The sequence below is a fragment of the Diabrotica undecimpunctata genome, chromosome 4, assembly GCF_040954645.1.
Source record: "Diabrotica undecimpunctata isolate CICGRU chromosome 4, icDiaUnde3, whole genome shotgun sequence".
NCBI classification, from domain to species: Eukaryota; Metazoa; Arthropoda; class Insecta; order Coleoptera; family Chrysomelidae; genus Diabrotica; species Diabrotica undecimpunctata.
In genome coordinates this window covers 97,848,096-97,868,131 of record NC_092806.1, presented here as the reverse complement: position 1 = coordinate 97,868,131, position 20,036 = coordinate 97,848,096, and the positions used below count along the sequence as shown (strand labels likewise).

The following is a 20,036-nucleotide window of genomic DNA, read 5'->3' as shown; positions in this document are numbered from 1 at the left end:
CTAACAGTAAAATCAATATTTAAAAATAAAAAAAACCTATTACTCCATTTTTGGAGTAGTAGGAGTAATAGAGTAATAGGAGAAAAAGCATTCGAATCTATCGAACACTGGGCATTCATGAAAGAGCTAGACAAAGCAAGTATCGATCATCGATATAAAACTCTTATTCACAACATGTATAACAAAGAAACTTTACACATTCATGAAAAGACCAAACAACAAGACAGGAAGATATATTAACTCTTCTTAACAAGAAGAAATATTTGTCAAGGAGACACCATACTACCAAATCTGTTCGACTAAGCGCCGAAAAAGATTTTCAAATAGTTAAACTCTGAAATAGGGAAGTATAGAATAAAAATTTAAATGGTGTAAAGATGAACAATCTGAGAATCTGAAGACAGTGGTAACAGAGCTGGAAGAAAAATAAAAGATATATTTTTAAAGATTAATATGGAAAAAACTATAGGGCGCTCGATGTCTCTTACGATATTCTCCTCTACCATATTGAAAAGCAGACATGCCAGACCGTCTCATTGTTGTAATTACGTATGTGTTTCAAAACGTCAGTTCGCTTACTTAAAATCTACAGTTAAATGAAAATTATTAATATAAAATTTGTTAGTTTTTGTTATTATTTGAGAAAGATCTAGTCTATTGTAGAACTGCTTGGTACTCAATATCTTTGTGTCCAAAGCAAACATCCGAGTTGCCTTCAGTTTCAAAACCGATTTGTATTTCATGCCTTCAAAATGGGAAAAAATCTTGATTTATTTTCATTATTTTATATTAAGTTACCTTTTTCAATTTAACAGTTATCTACTAGTCAATAAAATATAGTTTAATTTTTACTTTTTTTTGTCAATCTTGTAAATTGTAAAAAAAATTTTTACCTAACAAAGTTACTTGCAGTTTACTATGTTTTTGACACCTTTACAATGAATATGTCTTTACTTATTAAAGATAAAGTTAAACATAGGCCAAGAAATATCCAAAGAGTTTGTAGAAGACAAATGAGTAAGACAAGTATGCTGTCTGTCTCCGACTTTTTTACGATCTATTTGGAGAAAGAGCTGAAAACGTGGAAAAGAAAATAAAGTGATACGGGATTCCCTCTAAGCGACACCTCATTGTATAAACGATGCTTTGCAGATGACCCAATATCATGAAATATATGATACGCAAACTTATTTAGGAGTATCAGAAATGGGGTGTAGAAGTAAATATCAAAAAATGGAATACATGCGTATAGGAGGAGAACAACAAATCTAATTTTAAATAAGCAACATCAACAAATAAATCACTGTAGAATGTATAAGTACAATACAGAATCTATAATAGCATTGTCAAAAGCATTCTTACATATGAAAGCAAAATATAAATCAAGTTTAGAAAGATTAAAGTAAGAAAAGAGAGAATTTAAGAAATCATGTGCATTAAACGTAGACATCATAATCAACCAACTAAAATAAAACGGAAACTTACAAAGAATGGACGACAGCAGAATCCCAAAAAAGTATAAAACTGGATACCGAAGAGAAGACGAAAGAAGGGCAGACCAAGATTAAGTTGGAGAGAAGGAGTCGACGTGGATTTATATATATATATATATATATATATATATATATATATATATATATATATATATATTGGGTTAACAATTAACACATTATACCCAAGAGTAGACCTTAAACAATGGGATTAACAGTTATCAAAAAAACTTATCAAACTCTATTTAATAAAGGTTTGCGTAAGGCAGCAATTGGGACGTATGACAAGTTCAGAAGTAATTTTGCTTTTTAAGTGTACAATCGACCAGTCAACTTCCTCTCTCATTAATACAAACTCCTCACCAAATTATCACCAATATATTAAGTAATAAATTCGATGCATATCAACCAGTAGAGCAAATACCGATTCGAAAAAAATTTAACACAATTGGCCATCTACAGACTATAAAAAAATAATAGAAAAGGTCATCGAATACACTGTTTCCCTTCACTTGACATTTATTGATTTTCACAAAGCGTTCGATTCAGTTGAAATGTGTGCCTTTAGACAAGTCATTAACGACGCTAAAATAGAATATAGATATAGTATTTTAATATATATTAAGAAATATATATCAAAATACCACATTTCATGTTAAAGTCAATGATAATATTAAAACAGATAAATTTAAAATAAAAGGTGTAAGTCAAGGAGACACTATATCCCTATAGTTATATACCTCGGCGCTAGAAAAGTCTTCAATTCATTACAGTTTTAAAAAAGAGGCATAAATATTGATATATTGATAACCTTCATTTGACTAATCTTCGATTTTCCGATGATATCGTCCTAATAAGTGACAGTATTCTTGAATCGAGGGACATGTTACAACAACTAAATGCCGCTTTGGAAAATGTTGACCTAAAAATGAATACTTCTAAGAAAAAAGTGAGAAGAAACAACTACGAACACAGATATATAAACGACATTAAATTTGAAAAAGTAAAATAATATATCTATGTAGGACATACAGTTAAAATAGGCAAAGAAAATTAGACAGCTAAAATAAGACGAGTAATAGAACTAGCTTGGGCAGCATTCGTGAAAATGAAGTGCTTAGATACTTTATTGTTTGTTATGAACTTATGGGTCAGAAACGATGGATGTAACAAATAAATTTGAAAATTAATTAAGGGTTATAAAAAGATCAAGGTAGTAAATAATGGTCGGCATTAGTCTTAGAGGCAGAAAAATAAACAAATAAATCCGTCAAAGAACCAAAGTTGCAGATAAGTAAGAACGTATTGCAGAACGGAATTGGCAAAGGTGAGGAAATATAGGTAGGCAAGATCAAATCAGATGAACAACTAAACTAGCACACTGGCTACAGCTAAACGTAGCGTCTGAAGGCCCCAGAACAGAGATGTTGATTTTGTCAAAAAGTATGCAGAAAACAGGCGATTTTAAATAGCACAGGACAGAACAGCATAGAAAAATATGAAAAAGGTCTATATTTAGGAGTGGACAGAATGTGCCTAAAAAAGAAGAAGATATCAAAGAGTAGAAAAGTAGAAAATAAAAATTAGCATCTGGCTAACACGGTTTACAAAAAAAAATATTGTTTACTTGTGTTTTTGAGCCTTGAAAACCATAATTTTGTGTTTTTCTCAGTTTTAAAGTATTTATAAACCAAAAGCAATCAAGTTTACAGAAAAACTACAAGAGACTTTTTTTGTTCAGAATGATCCAAAAATTTTAAAACAAAATGTCGGTGCCGAAAAACTTAATGTAACAATTTGTTTAAAAAACTTAAAAAAAAATATGCAAAAAAATCGTATGGGAATATCTTTCCGAACGAACCCGAACTTTCCGCCTTTTCTATAATGTAAATATCTGAAACGTATACAATGAATTAAAGTTTAAAAAAAATAACGTTCTTGGATCATACCTGTAAAATATTAAAAGCATGACTAACGTGTTTACTTTGTGAAAAACAAAACAAGGTGTAGACCAGTAGATATTGAATTAATAGTTTGGGGTATTTGCCATCGCAGTATAGATCTAAAAATATTGAAATGTTTTGTATACCTACTTCTAATTGATTATAAAGCAAAACATGTCTAATGAGTTTTTAAGTACAACAAAAATAATACCCATAGTGATAAATGTTTAAGAGATGAAAAATTTTTCATATTTTTTCTTCCAAATTGCAAATTCCAATGCAAAAAGATTTTTCTTGCATTTTTTTATGTATCTGTATTGGTTGAACAAAATACACGATCGTATGATAGTAAATTATTGTTTTGTTCTTTTATTTTGTGTATAAATAAAAAAAATAATCAATTTATTATACTGATCATTATATTAATTATAATAATTATATATTACATTATATTATTATATGATAATATAATGAATATATAATGAAGTGAACTCAAAAATACCTAAAAAATAATACTCAGCCATTTTTCTACAATTAGAAGGATAATTAAAGAAGTAGTTATAGATTTAGATTTAAAATGATAGGAAAAATAAACAAGCTTGATATCTTCACAAGGAAACCCGTTATCGGACATAGCTCTGGGATATGTTGAGTAGACAATTATATAAGAAATATTAAATTTTGAATTTTTTGAGAAGTCAAACCTAATGGTATATAAATTGTCTTTCGTCTTATTTTCGTGTTCTAGGTGGTCAGGTAAGTAACCTCCTTTGACTTGGAAAACATTTATTATAAACTCCTTTTAATCAAATACAACCCTTTTGGTGTGAGTTTCTAACTTGCCGCGCAAATAATACGATTCTGGAAGCTCTACAAAATAGGCGTTTGTTTTGTTAATTCTCTCTTCGTTTAAGCTGAATTTTTTATTTACGAGCCTTCTCTTCAGTTTCAGGAACAGATAATAATTTAAGCAGAAAAAAAACAGGAGAATAAGCCGGATGAGAAAACAATTCGAAACTAATGAATTTTGCTGTTGTTATAACGCTCTTGTCGCCAGTGCATTGTCATGAATAAACATTACTCTTGAATAAACATTACATACTTACTAAAATATACAGTGAATTAAAATTATGCCTTTGAATTCTCAAAATACGGTGGCCAGAATCTTGCCGATCCACTGAGCCACTGTTGGCCGCTTGGGGGCACTTTTGCTGGCTTCGGTCCACTGACGTATATTTATTTTATTTTCTGGTGTGGATCCAGATTTTATTAACGATTACCAATAGACGACAAAAGTTCGACGGTTTGCTCTTATTAAAGTCCAAACACTGCCGATAAGTGGTCACCCGATCATGTTTTTGGTAAATGGTCAGCAAACGCGGCAACTATCGGCAGGATAATTTTTTCACATTTAAAAGTTTGTTCAAAATATGAATAATTCGTGTCGTCTTTGTCAATTTACGTACCTTCACTTTACGGTCAGCTAAAACTATTTCATAAACTTTCTTCTCATTTGTAAAACTGTATCGGAGGGCCGTCCAGTACCCGGTTTATTGAATATAGATATTTGGCCACTACAAAATTCACGAAATCCAAATTTGACAGTAGTTTGAAGAAGTATTATTCCCATAATATTTATTTTGTTTTTTTATTTTTTTCACCGTTTTATTTCTTGAATTATAATGTTTATTGAAAGATCGAAAATTGTTTTTCTCTATATACTTCAAACATTATTTTTCCAAATAAAGCGCCCTATTCGGCGAATGAGGTTACTTGTCAGGAGCTCTAATATGTTAAAATACAACCAAATCTTTTAAAAGGTTATCATTATTGTCTACTATTGTTCTAATACGATCAACCACTTGCCTAACCAACTCAAGATACGATTCACCATTTATGTTTGAAGTGATAAAGACAGGTCCGATAATGTTACCACCTAGGATACCACATCATATGTTTAACCTTTGAGGATGCTGTGAGTGAAATTCACGCACAATATGTGGATCACTCTCAGCGAAGTATCGGCAATTATGTCTGTTCACCAAGCCAAAATGAGCCTATATTTAAAAAGCAAATATTGGTTAACAATTGTAAATTGTTAATGATGCATTGTGTTATTAATTCACAAAATTAGACGATCGCCACTAGTTAAATGGTCGGTAACTAGTGAACTATTATATCGAAATAAAAATTAACTTAACGAAAACTGCAAGACAAAACTGTTAAAAAACGTGTCTAATGAAATATTATTTGTCATTTTCTACTTTACAAAATTTATAGAATACTTTAGTTTTGCAGGGTGTTTATAGAGAGCTATCGAAAAGGTCTCAATTAAAAAAGGGTCTGATATCCCCTATTTCTTTGTAATGTAGTTGCCACTAATTTTTACTGAATAACGTTACATACAATTGACAATTTTTTGATAATCTACGGGAACCAGCTACTAAAAAGATTTGAATACATAAGTTAAGTTGTTTAATTCCTTTATAACTTATAACAGAGGTTTTTGACACATGTGCAATTTGATCCTTGAAATGGTTTACACTTTGCAAGAAAGAATCTAGATTGTAGATTTATACTATAAAATAAATAATTACGCAAGAGCTGCTAATAGAATTTTTAATGTAACACACAACACTAGACATGTACTGTCGGTATAGTAAATAACGAAGCATTCGAAGTAGCCGTTTTAGGGCAATTGAACTTGGAGGCTGGGCATTCACAGTCACTGTCAACAATAAGCAGAGCAATCCGTCTTTCACCTTTTGCAGCCTTTCAAATCCTCCATAATTTAAGTTCCATTCATACAAAATTAAATTGGTGCAAGAGATATTCCATGTACAAGTATAATTCGATCAAGAAATTTTTTATCGTCGTCTAATTCTGTGAATTAATAACACAATGCATCATTAACATTTCACAATTGTTAACCAATATTTGCTTTTTAAACGAATGCTCATTTTGGCTAGGTGAACAGACATAATCGCCGATACTTCGTTGAGAGTGATCCACATATTGTGCGTGAATTTCACTCAGAGCATCCTTAAAGGTTAAACATATGATGTGGTAGCCTAGGTGATAACATTATCGGACCCCTCTTTATCACTTCAAACATAAATGGTGAATCGTATCTTGAGTTGGTTAGGCAAGTGGTTGATCGTATTAGAACAATAGTAGACAATAATGATAACCTTTTAAAAGATTTGGTTGTATTTTAACATATTAGAGCTCCTCCACACTTTACATGTGCGACAACTTTAAACGAAACTTATCCCGCTCGTTGGATAGGTAGAAGAGGGCAGATAATGGATTGGCTACCTAGGTCACTGGATTTAACACCCCTAGACTGCTTCTTATAAAGGTATTTAAAAACAAAAAAATATGGTACTCATCCAGAATCTCTGGATGATTCACGACAAAGAATAGAGGATGAATGTCAACAATTAAATGCAGACTTGTTAAGCAATATCAGAGAAGAATTTCAAAATAGATTGTAATATTGTATGCGTAAGTGAATGGCAGTCACTTTGAACAATTATTGTAAAAATTGTTGTTAGTGAAATGTTCATACTAAATGTTTGTAACAAAATTGTTAAAATAATAATTTTTTTTTCAATCCAGTTTTCCTGCGTTTGTATCTATTTTTCTCGTAAACTAATCACTTTAACCATCACGTGTTACACATTTTTGAAGTTAGTACAAAGAGGAGAAACCAAATACCAAACAAAAAAAGTGGTAGTAGTTAAAAAAAAATTAAGATATGATACGAGGGGTAAGAGGGTGCCATTCCCAGCAAGATTAAATATGACATAATGTCTCCCCCTTTAAATATTAATTGACGTATTTTTACGTTTTTCCTAAAAATTTGAAATTTTTCCTAAAAATAGAAATATAATTAAATATATCTGTTTATCAAAATATAACCCGTAAGTTTAAAAAATTATCTTTTTATTATAAACTATATATAATATTTCAATGCTAAGAGTTCTAAATATGAGGATTTTTTTTTTAATTTCATTTATTTTTGTTATAAACAGACAACAAAAACTACAGTAAACATCGTAAGTTTCTGAGACCAGAGTGATATTGACCTCAAGATTATTTTCAAACATATGCCAAATATATTGTAAAAATAGAGAAAATATTTTTATTAATTTGACATTAAAGTATGTCAGGGATATGTCCTTTTGTAATATTACGCAAAATCTACTGGGCATAACTTTAGACAGACTGGAATCTAAGATTATTTAATAACCGTGAAAACTGAAATGATTTAAAATTATGTTGCTTGCCTAGTTGTTTTTCATTTGTTGAAACCCGATCTGATCATCAGAATTATAATATATATATATATATATATATATATATATATATATATATATATATATATATATATATATATATATATATATATTTATATATATATATATATATATATATATATATATATATATATATTATAATATGTATATATATATATACTTAAGATTTTATATTGAATAATTAAGTAAATATGATAATTATGTATGGAATAGCACATTAGGCAAATGGTATGGCTTTGCTAGTATATACGCACTCTTTTGTCGAAATTTGTTATAATTATTTTGCATACATATGGCTCAATTTCGTTAAAGCAACGTTAAATTTGCTTCTTTAATGCACGGGTAGTTGTAAGCTTTTTGGCATCGAATAGATCTTTGACTTCAAATAACTCTATAAAAAAATCCACTGGTGTTAAATCACACGATCTAGAGGGCAAATTCTGATTAGCGATGAGGGAAATCACACGACCAGGAAATGTTACATACAGTAATTGATGTTTTTCATAGGCTATATGCCACCATCTTATTTAAACCATATATAGTCCACATGAATATGTTGCAATATCGAGCACCAGAAACAGTCACTGCTTCATCAGCCTCATTTGCAAAAAAGTATGGTCCAAATGCGGGAATTTTGACAAATAAAAACGCCATCAAGGTAAAAATGTTCTTCATCGCTTAGGATCTTTTGCTCGAAAAATTTGCATCCACTTGTTGATGTTAATAGTCTATTAAACGAAATCTTTTCGCAATGCATGGTCAGTAGATTTCAGTTATTGGTTCAATTGAACGTTTTAAGTATGGAGATGCAGCTCTTCAGTCAGGATACGCTGTAGAGAGGTTCTTGAAATTGGCAAAGTTTTAACAAAGAACAAATTGTCTCTACAAAGGATAAATTAGTAATAATACTAATAGTTATATATAATTCTTCTCACATCCTCTTAGAATCTCAACGTTCGCTATCGACGAAAGGTCTACCGACTTGTTGTTGCGTCATATATATATATATATATATATATATATATATATATATATATATATATATATATATATATATATATATATATATGTATATATATATATATATATATACATTGTGTGTCCGTAAAAAGTAAAAACCGTGAGTAGCTTTTGTGATATTTCACTTATTTTTCTTGATCCTAGACAACAGTTATTATCCGATTGATTTAGATTATGTTCAGAAATTCTTGCTAAAGAATAAGAATAACAATTGCAGACGAAAACTTGATTAAAATATTTGACTCCATAAATACAAAATCTACCAAGTTCACAAGATAAACAACATAATTCAAATGATACTGTTTTCTTAATGTTTTTGATAAAGTTTTAACACGAATGTTTAATTTACAAAGTTTATGTCGAGATGATACGCAGAACTTCTTCAATCTTATATATCTGAAAGATATTTTAGAATAAAATGAAAAACTTCATTTAATACAGATTTAAAATAAATTAGGAATTCCACAAGGAAATTTTGCGAGGTATATTACTTTATGCTAAACTTAGCGTAAACGAAAAATTAGATATCCGCTATAAAACAATATAATAATTAATAGGACAACAATCTACTTTGTCCGTATTTAATGAACTACTACTATAATACAATAAAATAATATAAATAAATAAATATTACCACTGGTATAGACAGCTGACAGTTCAGAATTGTGCAAATTTAAGTAATATACAAATAATTAAGAAATTTTAAAACAAAGTACACTACAACGATAATCTCGAGGACATAAAACTACTCTAAAACATTACTTCACAAAAAGACAAAGGACAAAATCCTTAGTGATGTGAAGTGATGGTTTAAAAACAAAGAATAGTACTTGTACTGAGAACTGCCAATAAAACTGCTTTCAAAGCTAATTGTGAAAAATTATTACATTAAAAGAATTTGAATATAAATATTAAACTAACGTTAACTTGAAGTAGCACTACAATTGAAGGATTTGTTTGACAATTATTAGTGTAATTTTAAGGATGTAACAAAAAAATTATCACAAACATATTTACTTTCTAATTTTCTATTAAGGCAGTTTGTCAGTTTAGTTTACATGAACGTGAAGTAAGTAGTAGTATTAGACGAATAGTATTAAACTAATTTAGCTTGATTCGGATCGGTCCTTTAAAACGTTATGCATTATCGTTTGACGTAAATTGGCAATAAATTTAACATATTTAAGACGAAAAGGAGAAATTTAAAAAAGAAAACCTACCCTAGATTGTATGATAATGCAAATTAAACGAAGGAGACTGACTAAAGTTCATACAAGAAAAACTAAGCTTAGATGTTGACGGCGATAGTTATAATATTAAAACAATAGAAGAACTCGAAACTGCCTCACCCTAAAAAATATAAGGATAATAAATTGTTATGAGGAAGTTTGCTTCATCAAGAATATAACTATCAATAAGGAGATGCCTTGGTGAAACAAGAAATTGGAAAAACTAAACACTAGTAAACGTAAAATTTTTAATAGAGCCAAAAGTTCAAGGTATTTAAGAAGACCACGAAAAAGCTATAACAATTTATGAAATAATGCCTACAAGGGAAGTAGAAGGTATTTTTGAATAGGTATGACTAACGTAGCCTCGATGGTATGTAGGTACGACCAACGCAGCCTCTTCAAATAGTTATATACTTCATTTGACTACTTAAAAAGCCAATAGGTGAGTTTGCGGAAACCTAGTTGAAAAGTATAAGATGTCCTTTAAATGCTCTTCCCTAATGTAATATTTATTAAATATGACCCAAACTTTAAGCTTGATAAATCATACAGATCATCAAAAATATCAAAGAGCCTACCAAATATATTATTTCTAAAAATGTCATTTTTTCAGCTCTGTAAAATAGAGCATTATATCATACTTTTAAAACTGGCAAAAATATTTAAGATGAGTTTTATCTTAGACTTTATTTTAAAAGAATTGCAAGCATCCTCCAGGTTATTTGTTAACACTCTTTTAAAGCTTAAAAGAGAAGAATTTTGTTTTCTGGGTTATTCAGATAAACCATGTAGTTATAGCGATTAGACGTAAATATAATAGTATTATTTTTAATAGCATGTAATGTACCTTACAAATAGTAACTACACGGTTTGAAAGAAGGACATTCAATTTTTCAATTCAAATACTATTAAAACAACATTGTTTAAATTTCAGATATATGGGTAAGAATAAATAATTAAATCTTTATGACCATGAATGGAGCCACGTTGTCATTATCATAAGAAGTTAAATATCTTGAAGTTTTCGCTAATGGGAAGCTTTCTTGGAATGCGCACATAAAAATACCGCTACTAAAGAAACAAGCCTACTGGGAAAATATTTTTACTAGACACTATATAATACTGCATATTTAGATAGTATGTCTATAAAATGCGAAAAATGACTGAGCAACAGATTTTGCAAAATTGCAGGGGTGATGGCCGATCATATCTCCTGCTAAAAACAACTGTTCGCCAACATCATAAATACCTAAGAAAGGTCGGTTTTGGCCCTGGGGAAATAATAAATGTCTATCAAAAATGAATAATGGATTGTCTAAATAGTCTAGATCTGTTGGACTAAACATAGATTTAGGGTACACACAAAAGATTTTCCTGGTCGTAGTACGGAAAGGCCCATGAGGTTCCGACCCCTGTGAAATCTACAATCTATCAAGACATGGGTGAGTAAACGCCTGTGTTGTAAATATAAATTACTGACCGTGTTAAGAGCTAGTTTTATTTTTATATTAGACAGTATCCTTTTATTTTACTTTGTACGTAATAGATTAATGGTATTCAATGTTACATGATATTTATTAAAATTTCTTTATGGTTGTGGGTGAACATAGTTATAGTAAGAAATCTGTAAACATAAGATTTAACTGTAGACATCTTATGTTGATCTGAATAATTAGATTGGACGTCATTTAAATTATATAGTTTATTTAATTTGGTTTTCGAAAACTGAATGGGAGTCCTTTCATTAAAGCTAGAATTTTGTCAATTTATCAAAATTAAACAATTATTAAAAAATAAAAAGACCAGAAAAAAAACGATGAACCTAACTTAGTAGACGAAAAGGTAATTTTATTATGTTTGGAACATATCTATTTAGGGGCAAACATGAAAAGAAATGGACGCACTGAAACAGAAATCGAACGAATTATAAAAAGAAAAAAACATTAAGCATACTGAATTCATTACACTGGTCAAAAATTGTCTCTAAGCAGACATAAATACAGCTATAGCAGTATTTTTAAAAGCATTGTACTTTATGAATGTGACACCTGGCAACCCCCTGAGATACCAAAACAAAATTTTTTTTTCTGGAAATTAATTTTTGGTGCAGATCAGCAGATATATCCAGAATGACGCACGTAAAAAATAAAGGAATAAGACAAATCATGACAGAACAACTATCATCATGGAAGAAAGACAGTAAAAACAGCTTATTTGGTACGGGCATGTACAGCGAATGACAGACCACCGACTATGAAATAAATATTAAATTGGCAGCCATCTGAGCAAAAAAATTGAGGAAAACCAAAAACAACACGGCTCGATGAAGACCAAAAAGTTATGCCAAAGAGATCTTTGACCAGGAGACTGAGAAGATAGACGAGAATGGCGACAGAAAACCAAAAGGCTAAAGGACGAATATACAATGGGTTCAGGAAGAAATGATAGATTGTTTATGGCTCAAATTTATGATTTTTCAAAAAAAATTTATCTCATGTAAAAAAATTAATTGATAACTTTATTTTCAAAACATTTCGGGTAGATTTTCCTAGCAAATTTCTACGTTTAATTTTAAATTTGTTGATATTTTTACTAAATTATTATTTTTTAATATGACATCTGTTCAAAATTATTTTTATTGTTAAATAAATCGTCAGAAGCCAACTAAATTATTGATATACTTTAAAATGGATATGAACTGGGCTCTTATGACATAACCAAAGAGTTTTAATATATTTCTGATGGTTTTTAAAAGTTTTTGTTAAAATTATCACACTCATTCCAGAAAGTATTAAGACAAAGTTAATATTATAGTAAAAAATTTAATAAAAATAGTAAAATACAAAGAAAAACATTAACAACAAGTTTTTATTAAAATTATAACAATCATTCAGAAAAGTATCAAGAAAAGATTACTAGTATAATAACAAATAATAATATAAATAGTCAAAAATATAAAGAAAAACGGTAATCTTCTGGTTAAATATTACAAAAAAAAACGAGTAAAAAAAGGTACAAGGAAGGAAAATCGATGGATAAATAGAGCAAAATAAAATATACAGACAACAAAACAGGGCAGATTCAAATTTCCGAGACTGACGTATAGAGGTCTAGAGTTAGATAATACAAAGCAAGCATAAAAATATAAGACTTCAAAACAACGTTACCGCATAGTATTGTGTAGTGATATATAGATAAGCCAGAATACAAACACAAAAAAACATATTTTTATAATAAACTGCTGATGATAAAAATTGGTGGTGTATAAATACCCACAGAAAATTACAGAGATGAATATCTTATCTCGTATTAAATCTTAACTTTTCGTAAAATAAATTTTAAAATAAAATTTTACAGTTGTTCGAAAAACTACAGAAAATTAATAGGAATTATTAGGCAACATATATTGTCAGAATCATCTACTAATTACTAACAGATATGATATTCCATAGCTGTGACCATATGAAACAAACTTTATTTAAATTAAAAAGGGCTTATACAATATTTAAGACTGAAATATAATAAAAACGAGTATAAAAAACACTCACCTGCGGAGTCCAACTACAAGGATGCGATGACCTAGTCTGGCTTTTGGACCTTGATTTAAATATTTTCTTTGCCATCAATCTACTGCCATGGTGCATCACACTAGAAGAGGATTTGCTCTTCTGCATGGTGGCACCGCTGGTCACTGCTGAAGAAGATTTATCACTTTTATCATGCTTGTCGTGTTTACCATGCAGTAATTGACTTAAAAAAGAATGCCCACTTTTCACTGAGGGGGGAGATGAAGGCAGAGATTTTGCACCTTCATCTACCACCCCAATGTCTATACTACTTCTCGAGCTCGAAAATCTGCTCTCCACGTCCGAAACATCGTACAAATCAGAAAATTTTAAATCGCGGTAGGTTAAGATCCAATCCTCGTTGGTTTGACAACCTTTATTTAAACCATCATCATCACCGGGTTTAGTAATTTCACCTTTTGCTTTAATGTTGCGTAAATTTCTGTCATAATTCACTCTCTTAAATCTGTCCACTTTGTCCACATCTACACTTTTTTTACGGGCCATCCTAAGATAACGTTTTATGGTGTCACTTACTGATTGCGATATGTCGTCGTTATCTACACTACTTCTTCTACGAAATGATTTACCTTCTTTCGTTGGAACTTCGTCTCCTCTTTCTTCTTGAATTTTCTTATATTCCTCTTCAACTTTTTGCAATACAGCTTCCGGTATCGGTAACGTTTGTGTACCCCAGCTGTGAAAGGAAGGTTCCGTTGTAGCAGTTACCACCTCTATCAATGGTGGAGGATGAGTTGGAGTCGAAGGACTTTCTTTTAAAAGTCTATTGTGAGAAGTATTTTCATAATTGCTTCTTTGTGGTCCATAAGCAAAGGAGGTGGTATAGCCAGTACCACCTCGGCTTCCCCGAAAGCCTTTGGTTTTTCGTAACTCGAAGTATAGTTTTTCTAAGGCCCTTCTATCTGTCAATAAATCACTAATTATTTTATCTCTGTTTGTGGATTGACCATAGTAACGACTCAAAGTGTCAAGAAGGGATCTTTGCATGTGATCTCCTTCAAAATGAACATGTTGGGTTGGCAAATGTGATGAATGTGGAACGCTGTAATAATCTCCACCATGTAATGTTAAGTGTCGTTGTAGTTTGTCTACTAGATCTTGATAGTTAAAATCTGCTTTTGCTTTTTCGGGCACTGTTTCTTCTTTGCCTAAAGTAAGATACTGTTCCAACATGTTTATAAGTTGTTTGTCTTCTGCTGTTTCCTCTTCTGTCCCCGTGGGACTCATTTTTTGATCATAGCTGGAGTATCCTGAAGGATTACCATTACGACTTAGGAATTCTTCCTTTAATCTTCTTACGTCGAATTTTCCTGTAGAAGTATGTTCAATGGCGAGATGAGTAGGTCTTGTTGGTTTTTCTGGTTTACCCAAACTCACCTCATCAGCAGATACAGCATTTCGGCAGCTACCACCTTTCCTAGAAACTCTTTTCTTCTTTTGTCGAAACCCGATAGCTCCAGGATAGGAGTTTTTTCGCCATAACAGAAATCTTGGTTCTTTCTTGCACACTTCTTGAAAATACGCTTCTATTTTAGGAATATCTTCTAGTCTATTCTGAGCACCATCCGGTATTAGTTTCCTTCCAGCGTCGGCCATATAACGCCAAGTTTTTCTTGTAAGTAGCCATCTTTCTTTCGGTTTTGCCTTTTTACTCTTTTTTCTTACTGACTTTCCCATTGTTATGGAATACTCTGTGGATTCTGTACTGGCACTTCTACCTAGTGCTTTTAATCTAGAATTTCTTTTCTCAGACATCTTTTATTAGCTTAATTACAATCTTGACATTACGTTCACAAATCATTTGCAGGACTGTTGCCTGACCACGTATCCCATGATTTAAAATCTCCTTGGCAGTTTTTCAAACTCTCTTGTATTCCTCTTCAATTAAAATATATATTCAACAATATGTACTCCACTGAATAAAATAGTCTAAAATTGAAACTACTTGGCACTATCTGCTAGCGTAGGTTTTTAAAAATTTGAATCGTAGATTTTATAAAATTATTACAATTATATTAGAGAGGTTTATAAAATACTGTTTAATTGGTTATAAAGTCCTGCTAAACTATTGGTATTGGTGGTTCTTATATCACGTAAATTACATGGTCACTGATTTTACAAATAATATCACTAATATTATTTAATGTTTACTGTCACATATTTTATTTAGTACTTTTTGTTAATTGGCCGTAATAACAGTTCAGCGCACATTAATTTCGTCATCATTCCGGCAGAAAAAAAAACTAAATTTCACCGGTAACAGTATGTCGGCTGTCATTTTCCGATATTCTAAAATTTTAAAAATTGCGCGAACGCTCTGACTGAGACTGGTGAGAACTGAGGAGACAGACTTAAGAGCGCGGATTACTTTGAATAAAAATATCACATTTGGCAACAGATATGTAGTGAGCTAGACGAGAAAATAAAGATAAATATTAGATCATAGAATAAACTTTACATATAAATGAAAAATCACTTGACGAGATTTTGTATCTTTTGATAATAATTAAGGATAGTATAGTTTTAAATTCGTGATGTTTGTTTGTTAAAAGTGCTTAATATATTTTTTAATAATTCGTTAGATCTATTGTATTGCTTTAATTACACAAATAACATTAATTTTGTTTAGAATTTCTGGCATATTAAGTACGATCTTAATACAAAGTATATAACTAAACCAAAACATACTAAATAATTATCAATAAGTACATAAAAACGATTGATTTGTATAATTAAATTATCTGGTTTAACTTTAAAAATTATTTAGTACATTGCTTTCGATATTTCTTAAAATTTGATTGTTATGTTTTCATTGGGTCTTAATTTAATAAACATGTGAGTTCAAATTAAATAAATCCTGAAGACAAGATGTATTTGACACTATATGTTAAATAAACTCGAAGTCCTCTTGGATTTCAAAAAAATTGTACCTGTAAGAGATGAAGTACAGAATACAGAGTGAGAAGGTACAAACAATATTTACAAAGAACAAACTCTCAAATTTATTTATTATGAGTTGCTTGAAATCCAAAGTAGTTTCTTAAGGGAGCTAAGAGTTTTAAACATTGCAACTCCATATTGATTATGTCTAAATATCTTCTGTACCATTTTACGGTACGGCATCAGAGAAAATGCTGACGCTGGACAGAAAACAAATGGAGAAGAGCAATCCAATGCCTTTTGCGTTGTTAAATTATTATTTGATTGCTTTGATTGCCCTAATTAATTGAGAACCTTTACATCTTTAATTATTTTAAATATGTTAAAATAGAAAAGCATTTCCAGCATGAATTTAAAATAAACGTATCGTGTTAAATCATTTTTTAGGCCCATGCGAATTAGGTACCTTGTAATTTAAATGGTGAGAACTATTTACATTATAAAAAATGATAATATTGGTTTGTTCGAAGAATTGCCATTAAACTTAAAGCAAAATATGTGATTCATGCAAGATATTGCAACCTGAATTATACGAGGCAGTGAGAACATACTTAATTAGCAACTCTCCTGAACGCTGGAATGGTCGTGTTTGTCATTTTCCTTGGCCACAATAAAGAAACAACGTGTCTACAAGAATTTGTCATTCTCCCTCGGGCAGAAACACTCGAAATCAACTTTGTGAAGATATAAATACTGCAGTCGTGTTTTTTGAACAAATTATGCTATTTAATATGAGATCATCTTTTATAGAACTTATTTATAAAAAATGCAATAAATAAAATGATATGATAACATACCGAAGACTTATTTTGACAAAAAGTTTAATGTGATTCAGTTTAACTATTTCTTAATTGGGTTTGTAAATAAAATGCATTTTCATATTATTTTAATTTATTATAAAACGTAAAATGATGTCAAATCGTAAAACGTTTGACGTCAAATCCTACAAGATTTATGAACTATCTTACTGATGTATGTAAAAAAATATTAGCGTATACGATTTCTGCTTTAATATTTTGGAACCTATTAACTTTAGTTAAAGGTATTTCATACCAAAATTCAGAAGTATTGATGTTTTTGTCTCTTTTTCCTTTGTTGCTTGAAGTAATTGCGTTAAACCAGAGTTATGCAGCTGATATGTAAAATGAAAATATCTCGAAACAATAATAATCTTTTTTTTATTGAACTAATGTTTCTGTAATATTTTTTTGACACAAGATAGCGCTAATTTGAAATGCAAAAAAGTAAAGCGCAAATTTATGTCACAGATGTGATATATGTCATCATCATCATTTTGGCTTTACAACCCTGTGTGGGTCCTAGCCTCCCCAAGAATTTTTTTCCAGTCATCCCTATCCATCGCCTTCCTCCGCCAAGCACGTATTTTCATATTTCTTACATCTTCATCTATGTTATCTAGGAATCTTGTTCTGGGTCTTCCTCTTCTTCTTTGACCAATAGGTCTATCAAGGGGCGTTTTTCTAGCTGGTTCGGCTTGCTCCATCAGCATTACATGGGCTACCCACCACAGACGTCCTATCTTAATGTGTTTTACAATATCTGATTTCTGGTATATTCTATAGAGTTCGAAGTTTTATCGTCTTCTCCAGACACCATTTTCATTTACCGCTCCATAGATTTGCCTCAGTATTTTTCTTTTGAAACATCCTAACATGTTTTCATTGCTTTTTGTGAAACTCCAGGTTTCTGAACCATATGTTAGGACTGGGTGTATTATTGTTTTGTAGAGTTTTACTTTTGTATTTCTTGATATAACTGTAGATTTAAAAAGGAGATTAAGCCCAAAATAGCATCTATTAGCCGTGCAAATTCTGCGGTTTATATCTGCGGTAGTGTCATTTTCAGTATTGACGAGCGTTTCCAGGTATACAAATGCGTTAACTGCTTTGATGACGTCGTTTTCTATAACAAGTGGCCGTAGTATTTGTGGTTGCGTACCTATTTTCAGTAGTAATATCCCTAGGACATTGATAACAGACGAGATAATTTCATGACAATCGAAAGCTCGTTCCTCGGTAACAGCACGAAGCCGAAGGCTGAGTACGAAGCCGAAGGCTGAGTGCTGTTACCAAGCAACGAGCTTTAAAAATTTGTCATGAACTTATGAGGCATTCATCAATGTCCGATTGACATTCGGCGGATAATTTTTCAAAAAAAAAAAAATCATAACTCAACATAACGAAACATTTATTTATTAAAAGTACAGTTAGTGAAAGTACAATTATTAAAATTTAAGTTAACATTAGATTCGTTGCTGTTCTCTACTATAGAAGATCTATTACCACGCATAATATTTATAATCTTGTTGTGGTGTTTTTGATCGAGATTTAAGTATGGTTTTATAGAATTCTGATTGCCATGACCAGTAATTTTTAGCAATTGTTGTTCTTCTACACCACTTTTTGCTAATTCGCTAACAGCAGTTGATCTATTCGAGTGATTTGTTATCTTTTTCTCCTTTACATTAAATTTATTTGGATGAAGTTGTAAAACTCGATCGTGTTGTCATAGGGATTGAAAATTGCACTGAATGCAATTATCAGTCTAATGTTGACATGATTGGGTGAAATTGTTCCACATGACACAAAATGACGAAATTTGAATGGTTGTTAGAACAGTCGAAAAATTATCATGTATATCATTTTATTGGTGTTTATTATTAAACCCATTTTTGTAGCCGCTTCCTTTAGTGCTACGTAAGCCTCTCGTACTGCGTTTTCCGTTGTCGCAACAATATTGATATCATTAACATGTCGCCAAAGTAACCAATCACGACAAAGATTGTTACTTTGGCCGGCCAATCACAGCGCTTGTTATTAATTACGCTGTCATTGGCCTCTTGGTGAAAGATTGCTGCAAATTCTCAAACATGATGTGTATAAAGGAGCAGCATATCTTCCGATCGGGATCCAGTCGTCATATACTACTAGCCCCGCTAGACCTTGTTGGCCTGGTGTGCTACCACGCTACTTTGAGTTTTATTATTTAACCAATATCCTGTTACCGTCGAAGACGTCGAATCCAAGAAGGCTTCATTCAATTTAGAAGTTAAAAATCAACAAGAGCACGAGAACCGGCGTATCGACTACGAACGCTCCCTGGCAGTAGAACACGACTTTTGAAATAGAAAGGACATTGGTCTTAAAACTATTTTAAATTGTGTCGAACTGACCACAGCATTCTTTGGGACCTGTCACGGTAAAGAGCAAATAAAAGACCCGACCGGGACTTGTAATTGCTTTTCCGATCAGGGTCGAGCTGCGATCGCGCTTTGTAGCTAGAAACCTTGTAACCTTGTGCAAATAGTAACTATACGAGATACTGTTAGCGAAAGGTAGTGACACGAAGCGACCGGCAATAAGAGGAGTTGATACGACCGGCACTCTCGTGCCTCTGTCGAGGAGAGGGAACGCGGCTACACGACGTGAGAAGGCCGGCATCTCTCTGAGATTTGAGACATACAGCACGCATCAGAATTCTA

General features: G+C 31.2%; 1 protein-coding gene across 1 annotated transcript in view; it reads right to left on the bottom strand.

Annotated features, from left to right (window-relative positions):
• RhoGAP102A (Rho GTPase activating protein at 102A) overlaps positions 1-15,946 on the bottom strand; it is a 147,016-nt gene extending 131,070 nt beyond the window's left edge. Inside the window, exon 1 of the mRNA XM_072529968.1 lies at positions 13,556-15,946. Within this exon, the coding sequence (XP_072386069.1) occupies positions 13,556-15,349 (1,794 nt within the window). The 5' untranslated portion in view covers positions 15,350-15,946. The remainder of the gene's footprint in view (positions 1-13,555) is intronic.
• Positions 15,947-20,036: the final 4,090 nt, after the last annotated feature.